The 19497-nt window shown below is 43.6% G+C and overlaps 1 protein-coding gene across 2 annotated transcripts in view; it reads left to right on the top strand.

Annotated features, from left to right (window-relative positions):
* The first annotated feature begins 490 nt into the window (after positions 1–490).
* Positions 491–19497, top strand: part of anpep (alanyl aminopeptidase, membrane) — a 43365-nt gene continuing 24358 nt past the window's right edge. The window contains exons 1-6 of one of the 2 annotated variants that reach the window (XM_062963071.1): positions 491–629; positions 12200–13071; positions 14788–14930; positions 17801–17940; positions 18023–18149; positions 19402–19497. The exon at positions 19402–19497 is cut by the window's right edge and continues 59 nt beyond it. In XM_062963071.1, coding sequence (XP_062819141.1) covers positions 12401–13071; positions 14788–14930; positions 17801–17940; positions 18023–18149; positions 19402–19497 — 1177 coding nt within the window. In that variant the 5' untranslated portion in view covers positions 491–629; positions 12200–12400. Of the gene's footprint in view, positions 630–2547; positions 2686–12199; positions 13072–14787; positions 14931–17800; positions 17941–18022; positions 18150–19401 lie in introns of those variants that run through there. The other variant, XM_062963072.1, reaches the window with a different exon arrangement.

The raw sequence follows: 19497 nt of genomic DNA, 5'->3' as shown, positions 1-19497 counted from the left end.
TGTCTTGTTTGGCAGCAATTCTCAAACTCCTGCGAACCCGCTCTTTAACTCCCCTGTCTGCAGTAAAGGAATGTCTCCTAGCGAAGGGAGGTGAGAGCTGTTCAAGGTCGGTTTTAATTGGTTTTTGGGCAAGAACATCAACATCTGGCATCTTGAAGGAGTCCGGCTGTTGTTGATCCGGAGAAAACCCCATGTTTTCATCCTCATCTGCCACAGTGACACTAGGAACGGGACTACAAGGCCCATGAGGCATCACACCATCCTCCCTTCCTCCGTTCCCATGTCCGTGTGCACCTGGCTGGCTTCAGTGGCTTCAGGGTCATCAAATCCAACCCTCCCTGTGGGAAACTGAACCTGAATCCGAGTCAATCCTAGATTCAAGCTGTGTCACAACAGCTGATTTCACGGTGTTCCCATTAACAGGACACGGAGCACAAGGTGTCCATTAACTCCCGGAAGGAGGGGAGTGATGCCTTCAGGGCAAAGGTGGGCAGAAGCCTCACTCAATAGGGCCATTGATGGGCAGCGCTCTGGGAGGCTCGTGGCGCAAAGAGCATTGTCTGTGTGACTTGCCAAAGACAGGACTGAGGAGGAAAGACGGCATCCAGGGCAGATCCGTGTCGGAGAAGGTTGGTGGTCTCAGTCCCAGTCGTGCCCATTGGTGGCTGACACATGGAGGGGAGACATGTGGGTGGAGGGCACGGGCTTGGCTCCCTGATACCTTCATCAAACGTGAAAAAATGACGGCAGAAATCCGTTCTGGTTTTGTTCTGTTTTCGTTTCGAATTTCGGGAAGATGATGGGAGCTTGGGGGTGGGGATGTTCGGATTCATAATTCGGGATCTGGAGTTCAATTTCAGAATCTTCCTGAAAACAGAACCAGGGAAGGAGGCACCTGAAATTAGATATAGAATCCTAGAGTTGGAAGAGACCTCATGGGCCATCCAGTCCAGCCCCATTCTGCCAAGAAGCAGGAAAGTCACATTCAAAGCCTCCAAAGAAGGAGCCTCCACCCCATTCTGCAGCAGAGAGTTCCACTGCCAAACAGCTCTCACAGGCTGGCGGATAGCAACGTTGGACCTCGTGATGAGATTCCTGCCTGCTTCCAATGCCTGTGTTCCCTTTCAGTCCGTTTTTTTTTCCTGTGTTGCTTTGTTTGCCTTTGAGGCAGAGCGGAGGTCTTTTCCTGTTTGGGGAAACGTGTCCTCTGGGGCACTTCATTGGATGTGGGATGGATCGGGGCTCCTCTCTCGAGCCACACATGGACGGTGCTTCTTGCCAGTACCAGCCCTAGGTAATTTCGCCTTATAGGCGAACCTAGTTGCCGTGCCCCCCCCCAAATTGCACCCCCCAAGGCCCCGCATATACGTGCCATTTTGGGTAATGGGACTCCTCTGCGCATGCGCAGGAGTTTGCTCGCTCGTGCGGTGACGTAAGGCACCGATGGGATTCCTGTGCACAGGACTTCCATCACTTGAGCGGACGGGTGGCTTTTGTGCCCTACATCACCGCGCGAGTGAGTGAGCAGCCATTTTGGGCAATGGGACTCGTGCACATGCGCAGGGGTTCGCTCGCTTGCGCAGCAGGTAAGGCACCCAAGCCGCCCGTCCGCACTAGCGATGGAAGCCCTGCGCACCGGAGTCCCATCAGTGCCTTACGTCACCGCACAAGCAAGCAAACCCCTGCGCATGGGCAGAGGAGTCCCATCGCCCAAAATGGCCAATGGGACTCCTCTGCGCATGCGCAGAGATTCTGAAGCGGAAAATTTATTTATTTTATTTATTTATTTCCCTCATTTCTATCCTGTCCTTCTCCCCCGAAGGGACTCAGGGCGGCTCACAATCTGGCAAAAATTCAATGCCAATGTACAATACAAAAAGATAAAACATAAGCAATTAAAACAATTGGATAATTTAACAAAATACAATAAATACATGTAAAACAATAGAATATGAAATACTTGAACCATTCTTGAAAAAAATACTTGAGAAAAGAACAAGAGATGGCGGCGGGTGATGGCGGCACCGTGGCGGCACCATGTTTACATGGGGGTGCCTCGAGTGCGCCCCCTGTTCGTGTGCGCCATCGGCGGCTGCCTACTTTGCCTCGCGGTTGAACCGCCTCTGGTTCTTGCAGAGGAGCCTGTGCCTTCCCTTCGTTGTGCCCTCCGCGCATGAGTGCATGGGAAGGAGGGTGGGTGCCACCACCGAGAGGGCCGGTCTCCCTGGCGTCTTTCTTCCAGAGGTGCTTCCTGCATGACGAGCATCCACCCACTAATGCTTTCCAGATGTGGAGAGGATGGCCGGCGGGAGGAGGGACGCGCAGATGTGGTCACCGTGGGCCTCTTTCGGGAATGTCCCGGAGCCCTTTAAGAGCCCGAGGGCAAGAGGGCCGTGGAGTGACCGCAGGGCACCGTCCCGGCCTGGCCTGAGTGTATTGTCCGGATGGGACGGGTGTCCGGCTGCCTTCTCCCCCCTCGCTGGCCTTCCCGCCCTTTGCTGGGCCAGCAGCCCAAGGGTTAAGCCAGGATCAGAGAAGGCGACTTCCTTTCAGGCTTTGGAAGGAGCTCACTTTCCTTGTGACCGGTTTGGGGAGAGGGAAGGGGGGAGACGGCAGGAAAGAGCCCACAGCGGAAGGGAAGGAGGGAGGAAGGCAGACGCCGCGCCTGGGATGGGGCCCACCAAGGTGAGTCGGCCCTGCAGACCCCCCACCTTCCCCCTTGCCCCCTCCCCACCCGCATCCCTCCCTCCCTCCCTCCCTCCCTCCCTTTGCAACCTTTCCTGGAAGACAAGGCCACCCTCCACTATAAGGACTGTCTTATGCTATTCTAAGGCGCCCCTTCATTTAAGCACTAAGGTCAATTAGCCCAAAAAAGTGAGCATTACATTTGAGTAAATAGAGTAAATTTCCTCTGCCATTGCAACCCTCAAATAATCCTTTCCCCAGCCATCATGCACATACAGTAGAGTCTCACTTATCTAACATAAACGGGCCGGCAGAATGTTGGATAAGCTGTTGTCCATAGACACCTCCAAGGTCATGTGGCCGGCATGACTGCATGGAGCGCTGTTACCTTCCTATTGATCTACTCACATTTGCATGTTTTCGAACTGCTAGGTTGGCAGAAGCTGGAGCTAACAGCGGGCGCTCACTCCGCTCCCCGGGTTTGAACCTGGGACCTTTTGGTCCGCAAGTTCAGCAGCTCAGCACTTTAACACACTGTGCCACCAGAGGCATATGTTGGACAATAAGGCATATGTTGGATAATAAGGAGGGATTAAGGAAAAGCCTTGGGGGGCTCTGGTGGCACAATGTGTTAAAGCACTGAGCTGCTGAACTTGCAGACCGAAAGGTCCCAGGTTCAAACCTGGGGAGCAGAGTGAGCGCCTGCTGTTAGCTCCAGCTTCTGCCAAGCTAGCAGTTCGAAAATATGCAAATGTGAGTAGATCAATAGGTACTGCTCCGGCAGGAAGGTAACGGCGTTCCATGCAGTCATGCCAGTGGCCACATGACCTTGGAGGTGTCTACGGACAACGCCGGCTCTTCGGCTTAGAAATGGAGATGAGCACCAACCCCCAGAGTCAGACACGACTGGACTTAACGTCAGGGGGAAATCTTTACCTTTACCTAAGAAAAAGCCTATTAAACATCAAATTAGGTTATGATTTTACAAATTATTATTAATAATAATACAGTAGAGTCTCACTTATCCAACGTAAACAGGCCGGCAGAATGTTGGATAAGCGAATATCTTGGATAATAAGGAGGGATTAAGGAAAAGCCTATTCAACATCAAATTAGGTTATGATTTTACAAATTAAGCGCCAAAACATCATGTTATACAACAAATTTGACAGAAAACGTAGTTCAATACGCAGCAATGTTACATTGTAATTACTGTATTTACGAATTTAGCACCAAAATATCACGATGTATTGAAAACATTGACTACAAAAATGCGTTGGATAATCCAGAACGTTGGATAAGTGAGTGTTGGATAAGTGTGACTCTACTGTAATAATAATAATAATAATAATAATAGTAATAATAATACATCACACAGTCCTAGACACTTGGGAATTGTTCGACTTGGGATTTTGTGATACAAAATCCAGCATGTCTGTCTTGTTTGCTGTGTCATATAATAAATAATAAGTTTATTTATATCCCGCCTCCATTTCCCCCAAAGGGGACTCGGGGCGGCTTACAGCAAAATCAGATACAAAACAATGATAAAATATGAAACATCAAAGAACAATAACAAAACCAATAATAATATATACACAATAACTGAAAAAACAGAAACGTAGTATTAAAACAGCCAATTAAAAACAATGAGGTTGCAATAGTGGATACGCAAAATGCTCATTATGAGTTACAAATTCATAGCTAGATAAAGTGCAACAGATTCATTTAAGGTCACATTGGAGCCCTGAATTAATGTCGTAATCAAGAGAAGTGCGACCAATACAAATTAAGCACCAAAACATCATGTTATACAACAAATTTGACAGGAAAAGTAGTTCAATACGCAGTAAGGCTATGTTGTAATTACTGTATTTACGAATTTAGCACCAAAATATCATGATATATTGAAAACATTGACTACAAAAATGCGTTGGATAATCCAGAACGTTGGATAAGCGAGACTCTACTGTACATCTTCACTGTGGAGAGGGACTTTTCAGGTGCAGACCAATATTTTTTTAATCACGCAAAGGCATTGTTTTTGGGGGAGTGTCCTTGAAGAAGACGTCCTAACTGTAAGAGATGTTCAGCTGTGGAACTCACTGCCTCAGAGTCCAATGGAGGCTCTTTCTTTTGAAAAAAAGAGGCTGCATGGCTATCTGTTGGGAATGCTTTGATTGTGCATTTCCTGTCTGGTAGAACAGGGTTGGGCTGGATGGCTTTGGGGTCTCTTCCAACTCTAGGATTCTATCATTATTATTATAAAGCAGAGGTTGGATGGCCATCTGTTTGGGGGGCTTTGATAGTCCCTTCTTCTTGTGGCAGGAGGCTGGACTGGATGGCCCTTGGGGTCTCTCTTCCAACGGTGATTCCCAATGTGTTCCTCCAGATGTTGAGTCCCAGTATCCCTCTCCCTTGTTGTTGTTGTTGTTGTTGTTGTTGTTGTTATATTTATACTAGCTGTGCCCGGCCACGCGTTGCTGTGGCAAAGTGGTGGTGGTATTGGTTAAAAATTGTTGTGTAATTTTTATTTGACGTTATTTGTATTTTTTAATTAATTTTATTCTAAGTTATCTTTTTATTTATTATATTTTATTATTTCCTTGTATTATTTTTAGTTATTTTTGTTATTATGGTATTTTATTGTATTAATTTTTTTAGTGTTTTTAATTATTTTTTTAGTGTTTTTTATTATTTTTTATTGGGTTGCTAGGAGACCAAGTTGGAGGAGCTTAGCCTTCTAACTGGCAGCAATTGGATAAAAGCAATTATTCCTCTCTCTCTAATTAGGACTTTATTTTTCTTTTCTTTTTGTTGTATCAACCTAGAGGCGTGGATAATGGGTTGTGTCGTCGAATCTAAGGCGCATGTTCATTTTCAAAACCCTGAAACAAAAAAAGTACCATATATACTCGAGTATAAGCTGACCCGAATATAAGCCGAGGCACCTTATTTTACCACAAAAAAACTGGGAAAACATTGACTCCAGTATAAGCCGAGATACCAATAAAATTACCGTATATACTCGAGTATAAGTCGACCCGAATATAAGCCGAGGCACCTAATTTTACCACAAAAAAACTGGGAAAACATTGACTCCAGTATAAGCTGAGATACCAATAAAATTACCGTATATACTCGAGTATAAGCCGACCCGAATATAAGCCGAGGCACCTAATTTTACCACAAAAAACTGGGAAAACATTGACTCCAGTATAAGCCGAGATACCAATAAAATTACCGTATATACTCGAGTATAAGCCGACCCGAATATAAGCCGAGGCACCTAATTTTACCACAAAAAAACTGGGAAAACATTGACTCCAGTATAAGCTGAGATACCAATAAAATTACCGTATATACTCGAGTATAAGCCGACCCGAATATAAGCCGAGGCACCTAATTTTACCACAAAAAACTGGGAAAACATTGACTCCAGTATAAGCCGAGATACCAATAAAATTACCGTATATACTCGAGTATAAGCCGACCCGAATATAAGCCGAGGCACCTAATTTTACCACAAAAAAACTGGGAAAACATTGACTCCAGTATAAGCCGAAATACCAATAAAATTACCGTATATACTCGAGTATAAGCCGACCCGAATATAAGCCGAGGCACCTAATTTTACCACAAAAAAACTGGGAAAACATTGACTCCAGTATAAGCCGAGATACCAATAAAATTACCGTATATACTCGAGTATAAGTCGACCCGAATATAAGCCGAGGCACCTAATTTTACCACAAAAAAACTGGGAAAACATTGACTCCAGTATAAGCCGAGATACCAATAAAATTACCGTATATACTCGAGTATAAGTTGACCCGAATATAAGCCGAGGCACCTAATTTTACCACAAAAAAACTGGGAAAACATTGACTCCAGTATAAGCCGAGATACCAATAAAATTGCATTGATTGAGGCATCAGTAGTTTAAATGTTTTGGAATCTTTACATAAAGCTCTAATTTAAGATACATGGTTATACAGCCCGGAAAACTCACAGCAACCCAATACAGTCATTTCTAAGGCTGCCCTTAGGGGATGCTGGGGCTGCTCATCCAGGAAAGCGACTCTTCCTGGCGCAGGCCGTTCCTATCAGTTCGCCATCTGAAACGTCCCTTTGGGCAGGCTCCAGTGCGTTTCCCAAGGCTATTGTTTAAAATGAACGTGGCCGCAATTCAGCGACAACGTCAAACCTGAAGGAACACTTGGCGAGTCTCTGGCAACAGCAAGAGGAAGCGCAGGCGGGGAAAGGCAGCCTCGGAGGGCAAAGTCTTGCAGGGCCCTTGCGGAGGGGCCGTCCGCCCTGGCCAAAGTGGGGGGTGGGCAGCAAAGAATGGGCCTCCATAGGGCTTTAGCCAGAGCCCCCCACTTTTAGGCATAAGCCTGGCCTGGGCACACAAGGACCACCTGTGCAACACCTGTCCTACCTTGGCAGCAGGTGAGGCTTTGGGGAAAGGACCCTTGGGCGAGGGGGTTTGGGCATCAAAGGGGGCCATGGCACCCATCGCTCACAATCATTGCATTTCAATTACCGTATATACTCGAGTATAAGCCGACCCGAATATAAGCCGAGGCACCTAATTTTACCACCAAAAAACCTGGGAAAACATTGACTCAAGTATAAGCCGAGGGTGGTAAATTTCAGAAATAAAAATACTATATATACTCGAGTATACGCCTAGTTTTCCAGCCCTTTTTTTAAGACTGAAAAAGCCCCCCTCGGCTTATACTCGGGTGAGGGTCCTGGTTGGCTTATATTTGGGTCAGCTTATACTCGAGAATATATGGTACATTTATTATTTTTCTCTATTATTATTGGTATTATTACATTTATTATTTTTATCTATTATTGTTGCTACTATTACATTTATTTTATTCTATTATTATTATTATTATTATTATTATTACATTTATTATTTTACTCTTATATTATTACAGTAGAGTCTCACTTATCCAACACTCGCTTATCCAACATTCTGGATTATCCAACGCATTTTTGTAGTCAATGTTTTCAATATAACGTGATATTTTGGTGCTAAATTTGTAAATACAGTAATTACTACATAACATTACTGCATATTGAACTACTTTTACTGTCAAATTTGTTGTATAACATGATGTTTTGGTGCTTAATTTGTAAAATCATAACCTATTTTGATGTTTAATAGGCTTTTTCTTAATCTCTCCTTATTATCCAACATATTCGCTTATCCAACGTTCTGCTGGCCCATTTATGTTGGATAAGTGAGACTCTACTGTATTATTATTATTATTATTACATTTATTATTTTACTCTTATATTATTATTATTATTATTATTATTATTATTACATTTATTATTTTACTCTTATATTATTATTATTATTATTATTATTATTATTATTATTATTATTATTGCAAGTATTATTTTACTCTATTTATTATTACAGTAGAGTCTCACTTATCCAACATAAACGGGCCGGCAGAATGTTGGATAAGACAATATGTTGGATAATAAGGAGAGGTTAAGAAAAAGCCTATTAAACATCAAAATAGGTTATGATTTTACAAATTAAGCACCAAAACATCATGTTATACAACAAATTTGACAGAAAAAGTAATTCAATACGCAGTAATGCTATGTAGTAATTACTGTATTTACGAATTTAGCACCAAAATATCACGATGTATTGAAAACATTGACTACAAAAATGTGTTGGATAATCCAGAACCTTGGATAAGCGAGTGTTGAATAAGTGAGTCTCTACTGTAACATTAAATTAATTGAGGCATCAGTAGGTTAAATGTTTTTGAATATTTACATAAAGCTCAAATTTAAGATAAGACTGTCCAACTCTGATCAAATCATTATTCTCATCTTCTTCAATGTAAATGTGCTTATGTATCCTTTTAATAATAATAGAGTGAAATAATACATGTAATAATAATAATAATAAATACAGGAAAATAATACAGTAGAGTCTCAGTTATCCAAGCTAAACAGGCCGGCAGAACCTTGGATAAGCAAACATCTTGGATAATAAGGAGGGATTAAGGAAAAGCCTATTAAACATCAAATTAGGTTATGATTTTACAAATTAAGCACCAAAGCATCATGTTTAACAACAAATTTGACAGAAAAAGTAGTTCAATACGCAGTAATGCTATGTAGTAATTACTGTATTTATGAATTTAGCACCAAAATATCACGATATTTTGAAAACATTGACTACAAAAATATGTTGGATAATCCAGAACGTTGGATAAGCGAGTGTTGGATAAGTGAGACTCTAGTCTATTTATAGTGTATTGTACAGTTATTATATATGCGTTTTATTGTTAAGCCGCCCTGAGTCCCCTGTTGGGTGAGAAGGGCAGGATATAAATATTGTAATAAATAGATAAATAAATACTCTATGGTGTCTTTCACTTGCAAAATAGTTGTGTAAACTTCTCGAAGGCTTTCATGGCCGGGATCACAGGGTTATTGTGTGTTTTCCGGGATGTGAATTTTTTTAAATTTTTTAAAACCGATTTATAGTGTACTAGCTGTGCCCGGCCACGCGTTGCTGTGGCAAAGTGGTGGTGGTATTGGTTAAAAATTGTTGTGTAATTTTTATTTGACGTTATTTGTATTTTTTAATTAATTTTATTCTAAGTTATCTTTTTATTTATTATATTTTATTATTTTCTTGTATTATTTTTAGTTATTTTCTGTTATTATAGTATTTTATTGTATTAATTTTTAGTGTTTTAAATTATTTTTTAGTGTTTTTTATTATTTTTTATTGGGTTGCTAGGAGACCAAGTTGGAGGAGCTTAGCCTTCTAACTGGCAGCAATTGGATAAAAAGCAATTATTCCTCTCTCTCTAATTAGGACTTTATTTTTCTTTTCTTTTTGTTGTATCAACCTAGAGGCGTGGATGAGGGGTTGTGTTGTCAAATTTCGAGGTTGGGGGGCCTGTAGTTTTGTTGTTTTGTGGGTTGCCGTGATGCCGTCACTCTTTTATATATATAGATTGTACAGTTTTTATATGTGTGTTTTATTGTAAGCCGCCCTGAGTCCCCTGTTGGGTGAGAAGGGCGGGATAGAAATATTGTAATAAATAATAAATAAATGTATGGCCATGTTCCAGAAGCATTCTCTCCTGACGTTTTGCCCACATCTATGGAGGTTCGTACACCTCTGAGGATGCCTGGCATAGATGTGGGCGAAACGTCAGGAGAGAATGCTTCTGGAACATGGCCATACAGCCCGGAGAACACACAACAACGTAGTTGTGTAAATTCAGTGTGTCTGGGATGCTCATTTTGCAAGTTGTTTGGCTTTCGCGGCTCGGGTGTGAATGAGTCACGGTTTCCTTGCTGCTCCTTCAAAGAAGTTCTTCCTCAAAGACACATGACGGGGTTATTTGGGATGCCTGTCCAGTGACAGCGCTTTCATAGCCAGCCATAGAGGCACCTGCAAAGGCTTCCCTGGGCATGCGCAAAGTTGTATTCTGGGGAATTCCCACCCATGAAAACAACATACCTGCTTTCGACTTGATGCCCCTCTTGAAACAGCCTCCTGCCATTGCTTGCCCCCCAGAAAGTGGCTTTTCTCTATATTGTGTGTTTGGGATGGCCAAAGACGAAACCAAGGGATCATTCATTATAATCAAATATGTGGTTTTTTTCTCATGTAACTCAGCATTTGCACAGTGTTTGAAAAATTACTCTTTGAAGGTTATTTTCCCCCCGTTATTCAATGTTTCAAAAGTAATCTGTTCCCACTAACAATAATTAAACATTAATTTGTTGCCCTTTTTGTTACTGTTTGGCCTCTGTGTGTGTGTGTGTATCTATCTACCGTATATACAGTAGAGTCTCACGTATCCAACACTCACTTATCCAAGGTTCTGGATAATCCAAGGCATTTTTTTAGTCAATGTTTTCAATATATCGTGATATTTTGGTGCTAAATTCGTAAATACAGTAATTACTAAGTAGCATTACTGCATATTGAACTACTTTTTCTGTCAAATTCGTTGTATAACATGATGTTTTGGTGCTTAATTTGCAAAATCATAACCTAATTTGATGTTTAATAGGCTTTTTCTTAATCTCTCCTTATTATCCAACATATTCGCTTATCCAACATTCTGCCGGCCTGTTTATGTTGGACAAGTGAGACTCTACTGTACATACCTACTAATCTTATAAAAACATTTCCCCCAGAAATATCTGTTAATCTCTGCTACAGATATGTAGGCATTTCTCCCTGCAAGCCTTTGCAATCCCTATGTACCTTTATATTTGTATCTATCTATCTATATACATTAATTTTATATATGAATTTTCCCCCTCATATGTTTGCAGGTCTTTGCAAATCCTATATACATATAGATAGCTAGAGATTTCCATGTACCTGTATATCTGTATCTGTGTGTATACATTATTTTATATATGAATTTTCACCATACATTGACAGAAAGAAGAGCAAGATTATGGTAAATATATACATGAATATAAATTGCTTGGATAGACAAATAAGATAAGAGCTTGGATGGGACAAAATCTTGTAAGACTCTAATCCAAGTGTAGGATTACACTACAAATAGGATACACATGTTTTGCTATTATTAGAAGGTGTAAAATTTACTACTGTTAATGGGTGGCTTTGTATCAAGCAGGGGCCAACTTTGGACCTCCCTCCTGGTGGATTGGACTTCAACTCCCACCATTCCTAACAGCCTGCTTTATGTACCAATAGTTACCGTATGTTATAATGTATACACTTTGGAAATAATAATAATAATAATAATAATAATAATAATAATAATAATAGTGTCCAATGTGTGATCCAGTACAACAGCCAGCAGAGTGTCTGCTGTGGACTCATCTTGTTGTGTTTCAAATAATAATAATAATAATAATAATAATAATAATAATAATAATAATAATAATAAATCGATCTGCCAACTGCAAAAGGCCACCCGACTGAGATCTGTGTGCATCATCTGAAAATACATCACACAGTCCTAGACACTTGGGAAGTGTTCAACTTGTGATTTTGTGAAATGAAATCCAGCATGTCTATCTTGTTTGCTGTGTCATAATAATAAAATAATAAAAATAATAATAATAATAATAATAATAATAATAATAATAATAATAATAATAATAATAGCCGGCATTTGGAAACAATAGACATTGACAAAATTACGATCTGCCAGCTTCAAAAGGCCACCCTGCTGGGATCTGCGCGCATCATCTGAAAATACATCACACAGTCCTAGACACTTGGGAAGTGTTCGACTTGTGATTTTGTGATATGAAATCCAGCATATCTATCTTGTTTGCTGTGTCATAATAAAATAATAATAATAATAATAATAATAATAATAATAATGGGGAATAATATATCCAAAGAGGAGGGAGAGGTGGGAGAGCCGGCCACTTTTTGGAGCCACTGACCGCTTTCTTTCTTTCTTTCTTTCTTTCTTTCTTTCTTTCTTTCTTTCTTTCTTTCTTTCTTTAGGGACAGGAACCGGACTCCCCGTGCCCCGTTGGCCTTCTCTCCTCGTCGGGGCAAAGGAAGAAAAGCGGCCACGGCCTCCTCTGCTGCGCACCTCTCTCTCTCCGTGGTTTAATGATTGACTAGCCAATTGGGCGAATAAATCCCCAGAGCCACGGCGTGTTCAAAGCCATTTCTTGCTCAGCGTGCTTCTTTCCCGCAGCCATGGCCAAGGGCTTCTTCATCAGCAAGACTCTGGGCATCGTGGGCATCGTGCTGGGAGTGGCCGCAGTGGCCACCATCATCGCCCTCTCGGTGGTCTACTCGGAGGAGAAGCAAAAGAATGCTTCGCTGTCCAGCGTGGCTACCACAACTAGGCCCACAGTGACAACAACGACGTCGACCGCCGGGACCACAACCACAACTACAACTACAACCACAACCACAAAAATCCCCGAAACAAGCCCTACCACATCCAGCCCAAGTTATCCTTGGAACGAACTGCGGCTGCCGGACACCTTGGAACCGATTAACTACACGGTCACCCTGCGGCCTTTCCTGACCCCGGATGACCGGGGTCTCTACGTCTTCCAGGGGAACAGCACGGTCCGGTTTGTGTGCCTCAAGCCCACCGACTTGATCCTCATCCACAGCAAGAAGCTCAACTACACGGACCAGGCGGGGTTCCTGGTCTCCCTGAGCGGCGTGGACGGTGCCACGGTGCCCGCCATCGTCGCGACCCGGACGCAGGAGGACACCGAGTACCTGGTGGTGCAGCTGGCGGGGAATCTCCAGGAGGGCCAGTCGTACGAGATGCTCACCATCTTCACCGGGGAACTGGCCGACGACCTGGCCGGCTTCTACCGCAGCGAGTACCAGGAGGACGGCAAGGCCAGGTAGGCGGGCAGGAGGGGCGCAATAATGGTCAGGGGAGCACCGGAGGGTCCCGGAACAAGGCGGAAGAGCGTGGGAATCTCTGTCTGAGGCTTTCACGGCTGGAATCACTGGGGTGTTGTGTGGCTTCCAGTCTGCCTGGCCGTGTTCTAGCAGCATTTTCTCTGGCTGATGTTTCGCCTGCATCTGTGGCTGGCATCTTCAGAGGAAAGGAGCCCCCAGATGGCGTAGTGGACTAAGTGACTTGAAGGTTGGGTTGCTGACCTGAAAGCTGCCAGGTTCGAATCCCACCTGGGGAGAGTGCGGATGAGCTCCCTCTATCAGCTCCAGCTCCATGCGGGGACATGAGAGAAGCCTCCCACAAGGATGGTAAAAACATCAAAACATCCGGGCGTCCCCTGGGCAATGTCCTTGCAGACGGCCAATTCTCTCACTCCAGAAGCAACTCAAGTTGCTCCTGACACGAAAAAAAAAATCTTCAGAGGATCTGATGTTTGTAAAGCAAGTGGAGTATATACCCTGTTTCCCCTAAAATAAGACATCCCCAGAAAATAAGACCTTTTGGGAATCACCCTGGACTACTCAAGTCTAAATGTAGTCAGACAGATGATAGAGTTAGATTGAGGGAATCCTTTCCTTTAGATAGGATTCACCATTGTTTCCTGCTTCCCGTCCTATTTAGGTCAGCCCACCCTTTGAAGTTTCTAGAAATGTGACCTCTCCTAGGGCTTTGATGTAACTTCCCCAATTTGGCGTTTGGAATGTTTATCGCCCTAGAGAAGAACAGCCCCATGAGGCTTGGTCGCCATTCCAGCTTCCTGCTTTGTTCCAGAGAGGACGCGCCTCTGTCCTCTATTAGTCAAGATGTAGTTATCTATAGAGCTTTGTTATTTTAATCCTTCTATGTGTATTAGAACAGGATAGATTAGCTAGTTAGCTCCAAACCTTTTCTATCCATCAATGGATTTCTTTTTACCTCAATAAATGCTTTTAAACTTTAAAGGAGGTATAGATGCTCAGCCCTGTCTCACGCTCTTGGGAAGAGGCCCCGCCCCATCCCTAGCCCCTCCCTTAGGGATGTATATTATCATTTATTGTATTGTTCAATGTGTTATGATTTGTTGTTTTTTATATTTTGTTATATTGTATTGTTCTGGGCATGGCCCCATGTAAGCCGCCCCGAGTCCCTGTTGGGGAGATGGTGGCGGGGTATAAATAAAGTTTTATTATTATTATTATTATTATTATTATTAGAGGCTCAGCCCTGTCTCGGGCTCTTGGAAGGAGGCCCCGCCTCGTTCCCTAGCTCCGCCCTCAGTGTCCCAACAAGCGCCTCAGGAGAGGTATAGATCCTCAGCCCTGACTCAGGCTCTTGGGAAGGAGCCACACCCACTCCTTTAGCTCCGCCCCTGTGTCCTAACAGGCGCCTCAGGGGCTCAGCCCTGTCTCCAGCACTTGGGAAGAGGCCCCACCCCTCCTCTGGCCCCGCCCCCGTGTCCTAATAGGTGCCATCACCGCCCCCCTGGATCGCTGCAGTGCCCACCAGGGGGCGGTAGCGCCCACTTTGGGAATCCATGAAGTAGACGCATGTCTATGAACGCTTGGCCTCAGAAGTGCTACAAGATCCCTTTGCATGCCTATATCCCAGCCGAATGCATCGATGTTCTTTGAATTGATCCCAGCCTGTCACTTCATTGATCCCTGCCAATCTTTTGCAGGGTGGTGGCCACCACGCAGATGCAGGCGGCCGATGCCCGGAAGGCCTTCCCTTGCTTTGACGAACCTGCCAAGAAGGCCACCTTCTCCGTGGTCTTGATCCACCCTTCCGACCACGTGGCGCTCTCCAACATGCCAGTCTCCGGTAAGGAAGCCATGGGGGGGGGAGGGGGGCAGGACCCCAATGTGGGTGTGGGCAGCACCCCATTGTCCCCTCCTCTTATATCTGCTTTGATGGCACATTTTGAGCGCATTGTTATTGTACTTAATTGCTGCAGAAAGTCTTCTGCAGTTGATGCTTCATGAATAAGGACCTGACGTTGGGCGAAAGGGGGCTTTGAGTGCGACCCCCCCCCCAAACTCAGCTCCTTGTCCTTTGAGTTTTGGGAAGGCTGATACCACAATCCCGTTCTAAGTCCTCTAAAAACAAAGTACATTTGAAGTAGTAATAACTAGGTTATTGGGGTCAAAAGTGGAAAGGCCTCATGGGAGCATCAGGATTTGTTGTTGCAACACTATATAATGTGATTGTCCCATGTTGTGGGGCGGGTCTTTCGGCCATGGGGCACAGAGCTATTTTTCTGGCTCCAGTGGGGACCTTTTGGCTCAATGGTGAGGTATAATGCTTATATTATTAATATTATTTATTATTTACAGTATTTATATTCCACCCTTCCTACCCTGAAGGGGACTCAGAGCGGATCACAATGTACATATACATGGCAAACATTCAATGCCATTACACATACGACATATATAGACAGACACAGAAGCAATTTAACATTTTCCAGCTTCCGGCTTCATGATGGTCTGCTCGATTCCGGCCACAGGGGGAGCTGCCGCTTCACCAGCCACTTGTGACACCGAGACCTTGATGGAGTACTTCCTCATTCCTTTCCGCATGATGCTGGAAGTTTTTATGGTGTCGTAAATTAGTTAAATTAACATCCCCGCATAAAGCGGTACCTAACTTTTCTACTCGACAGATGCAACTGTCTTTTGAGTTGCTTAGGTCAACAACGAGCTAGGCTATTAATGGTCAGGAGCTCATTCCGACTTCGGCTGGCTTCGAACTCATGACTCTCAGTCAGTAGTGATTTATTGCAGCTGGCTACTAACCAGCTGCACCACAGCCTGGCCCTATATAGATATGTGTGTGTATGTAACGATTTATTCAGAAGGAAACAAAACAACTAAGAAACAATCAGGATTAATAGATAATAGATAATAATAACAGCATAACAGCAAAGCATAATAGATAAGGCTAAAATGACACAGTAGCCTGTAAAGATTAAAAAATAAAATAAAGTACTGATGCCTCAATTAATGTAATTTTATTGGTATCTCGGCTTATACTGGAGTCAATATTTTCCCAGTTTTTTTGTGGTAAAAATAGGTGCCTCGGCTTATATTTGGGTTAGCTTATACTCGAGTATATATGATAATTTTATTGGTATCTCGGCTTATACTGGAGTCAATGTTTTCCCAGTTTTTTTGTGGTAAAGTTAGGTGCCTCAGCTTATATTCGGGTTGGCTTATACTCGAGTAAATATGGTACTTTATTTTTTCTATCCCGCCACCATCTTCCCAAAGGGACTTGGGGCGGCTAACATGGGGCCAAGCCCAGAATAAAACAAATACAACAGTTAAAACCAATGTAAAGAGGGATAAACAATTTAACAAACATTCAGGAGCACTGCGCCACAATTATGTGGCGCAGGCTGGTTAGCAGCCAGCTGCAATAAATCACTCTGACCAAGAGGTCATGAGTTCGAGGCCAACCCATGTCGGGGTGAGCACTCAACAATTAAAATAAAATATAGCCCCTGCTCGTTGTTGACCTATGCAACCCGAAAGATAGTTGCATCTATCAAGTAGGAAATTTAGGTACCACTTATATGTGGGGAGGCTAATTTACGACACCATAAAAATCATCCTGCCGCTGTTGGAATGAGGAAGTGCCGTCACAGTGGATGATGAAGCAGCTGCGCCCCCTGTGGCCGGAATCAAGCATACCCTCAGGAAGCTGGAAGCTGGAGAAGGTTAAATTGCCTCTGCGTCTGTCTCTGTCTCTATTATATGTTTGTATGGCATTGAATGTTTGCCTTATATGTGTACAATGTGATCCGTCCTGAGTCCGCTTCGGGGTGAGAAAGAAGGGCAGGATATAAATACTGTCAATACAGTAGAGTCTCACTTATCCAAGACTCGCTTGTCCAAGGTTCTGGATTATCCAAGGCATTTTTGTAGTCAATGTTTTCAATATACAGTAGAGTCTCACTTATCCAACATAAATGGGCCGGCAGAATGTTGGATAAGCAAATATGTTGGATAATAAGGAGGCATTAAGGAAAAGCCTATTAAATGTCAAATTAGGTTATGGTTTTACAAATGAAGCACCAAAACATCATGATATACAACAAATTTGGCAGAAAAAGTAGTTCAATACACAGTAATGCTATGTAGTAATTACTGTATTTACACATTTAGCACCAAAATATCACGATATTTTGAAAACATTGACTACAAAAATGCATTGGATAATCCAGAACGTTGGATAAGCGAGTGTTGGATAAGTGAGACTCTACTGTACCTTGATATTTTGGTGCTAAATTTGTAAATACAGTAATTACAAACATAACATTACTGCGTATTGAACTACTTTTTCTGTCAAATTTGTTGTATAACATGATTTTTGGTGCTTAATTTGTAAAATCACAACCTAATTTGATGTTTAATAGGCTTTTCCTTGATCCCTCCTTATTATCCAAGATATTCGCTTATCCAAGGTTCTGCCGGCCCGTTCAGCTTGGATAAGTGAGACTCTACTGCAAAGGAAGAAATAAAAGCATGAGTAGCAAACTATCATAAAACAGATAGGGAAGGTAATAAAACAAAGAGTCAAAGCCCAAAACACCTGGAGGAGAGTTTACAATCGGCCCGTGCCTGATTTAGAATCATAGAGCCAGAAGGGACCCCCAAAGGACATCCAGTCCAACCCTCCTCTCCCTCCAGATACGAAGCAGATGACCCTGGAGGACGGCCAGTCGTGGAACAGGACCGAGTTCCTCCCGACCCTCAAAATGTCCACCTACCTGCTCGCTTTCATCGTCAGTCAATTTGAGTCGGTGGAGGCTGACCAGAACGGCACCCAGGTAAGTAAGTACGAGGAGGGGTCCCCACTCTTCATGGGCAGCCCCCCCCCCGACTGAGCCAGCCCCGCCCGCTCTCTTGCAGATCCGGATCTGGGGCCGCCCCAAGGCCATTGCGGAGGGACAAGGCGACTACGCCCTCAACGTCACGGGCCCCATCCTCAGCTTCTTTGAGAAGCACTACAACACGACCTACCCGCTGCAGAAGTCAGGTAAGTCGGGTCCGGTGGAGAGGGACATCCTGCAATGGGTAGCAGTTAATATAATATAATAATAATAACTCATGACCATTCATCATTCACTGCACCCTCGCAGTGATGTTGACCGGCTATATCTGCCTAGAAGATCAAGGGGCAGAGGACTCTTACAAGTCAAACAAGCAGTCAAAGAAGAAGAACATGCCCTGGCAGAATATATAAAGCAAAGTGAAGAACCTGCTTTGATTGAAGTCAAAAATCAGAAACTCCTCAAAGCACAGCAGACAAAAAACCAGTACAAGAAAACCGCACTACAAACTAGAGCTGACAGCTGGCACAACAAAACATGGCATGGAAAGTTCCTTGACAAAATTGAAGGAAAAGCTGACACGGAGAAGACCTGGCTATGGCTCACAAATGGGACCCTGAATATCTGTATGTATGTATTTTTATCCTTTACAATTTTATTTTGTAAATCGCCTAGGGCATCTTGGATGGAGGGTGATTAATAAGTAATTAAATGATGGTGATGATGATGATGAAAAAGAAGAAGAAGAAGAAGAAGAAGAAGGAGACAGAAGGCCTGATCCTTGCAGCCCAGGAGCAAGCCATCAGAACAAAGGCCATTCAGGCCAAGATCGAAAAATCAACTGAGGACCCAAAATGCAGACTCTGCAAGGAAACTGACTAAACCATGGATCATATCCTCAGCTGCTGTAAGAAAATCGCACAGACAGACTACAAACAGAGACACAACTATGTGGCCCAAATGATCCATTGGAACTTATGCCTCAAGTCCCACCTCCCAGCAGCAAAGAACTGGTGGGATCACAAACCTGCAAAAGTCTTGGAAAATGAGCACGCAAAGATACTGTGGGACTTCCGAATCCAGACTGACAAAGTTCTGGAACACAACACACCAGACATCACAGTTGTGGAAAAGAAAAAGGTTTGGATCATTGATGTCGCCATCCCAGGTGACAGTCGCATTGACGAAAAACAAGAGGAAAAACTCAGCCGCTATCAGGACCTCAAGATTGAACTTCAAAGACTCTGGTAGAAACCAGTACAGGTGGTCCTGGTGGTGATGGGCACACTAGGTGCCGTGCCAAAAGATCTCAGGGAGAACAGGAAAGGGCCTGAGGCTGTTAGGAATGGTGGGAGTTGGAGTCCAAAACACCTGGCATAGGGTGATGGGAGCCTTGAGAGAAGGCCCTGAGCCATTCCCCGTCTAAGCCGTTTCTCCCTCTCTCCCTCACCTGTGCAGACCAGGTGGCCCTCCCCGACTTCAACGCCGGCGCCATGGAGAACTGGGGTCTGGTGACCTACCGGGAGAGCGCCCTGCTCTTTGACGACAACTTTT

Source organism: Anolis carolinensis, unplaced genomic scaffold, assembly GCF_035594765.1.
Source record: "Anolis carolinensis isolate JA03-04 unplaced genomic scaffold, rAnoCar3.1.pri scaffold_11, whole genome shotgun sequence".
Lineage (NCBI taxonomy): Eukaryota > Metazoa > Chordata > Lepidosauria > Squamata > Dactyloidae > Anolis > Anolis carolinensis.
Note: the sequence above shows the minus strand (reverse complement) of the source record. Positions and strands in the feature narration are given on the sequence as shown.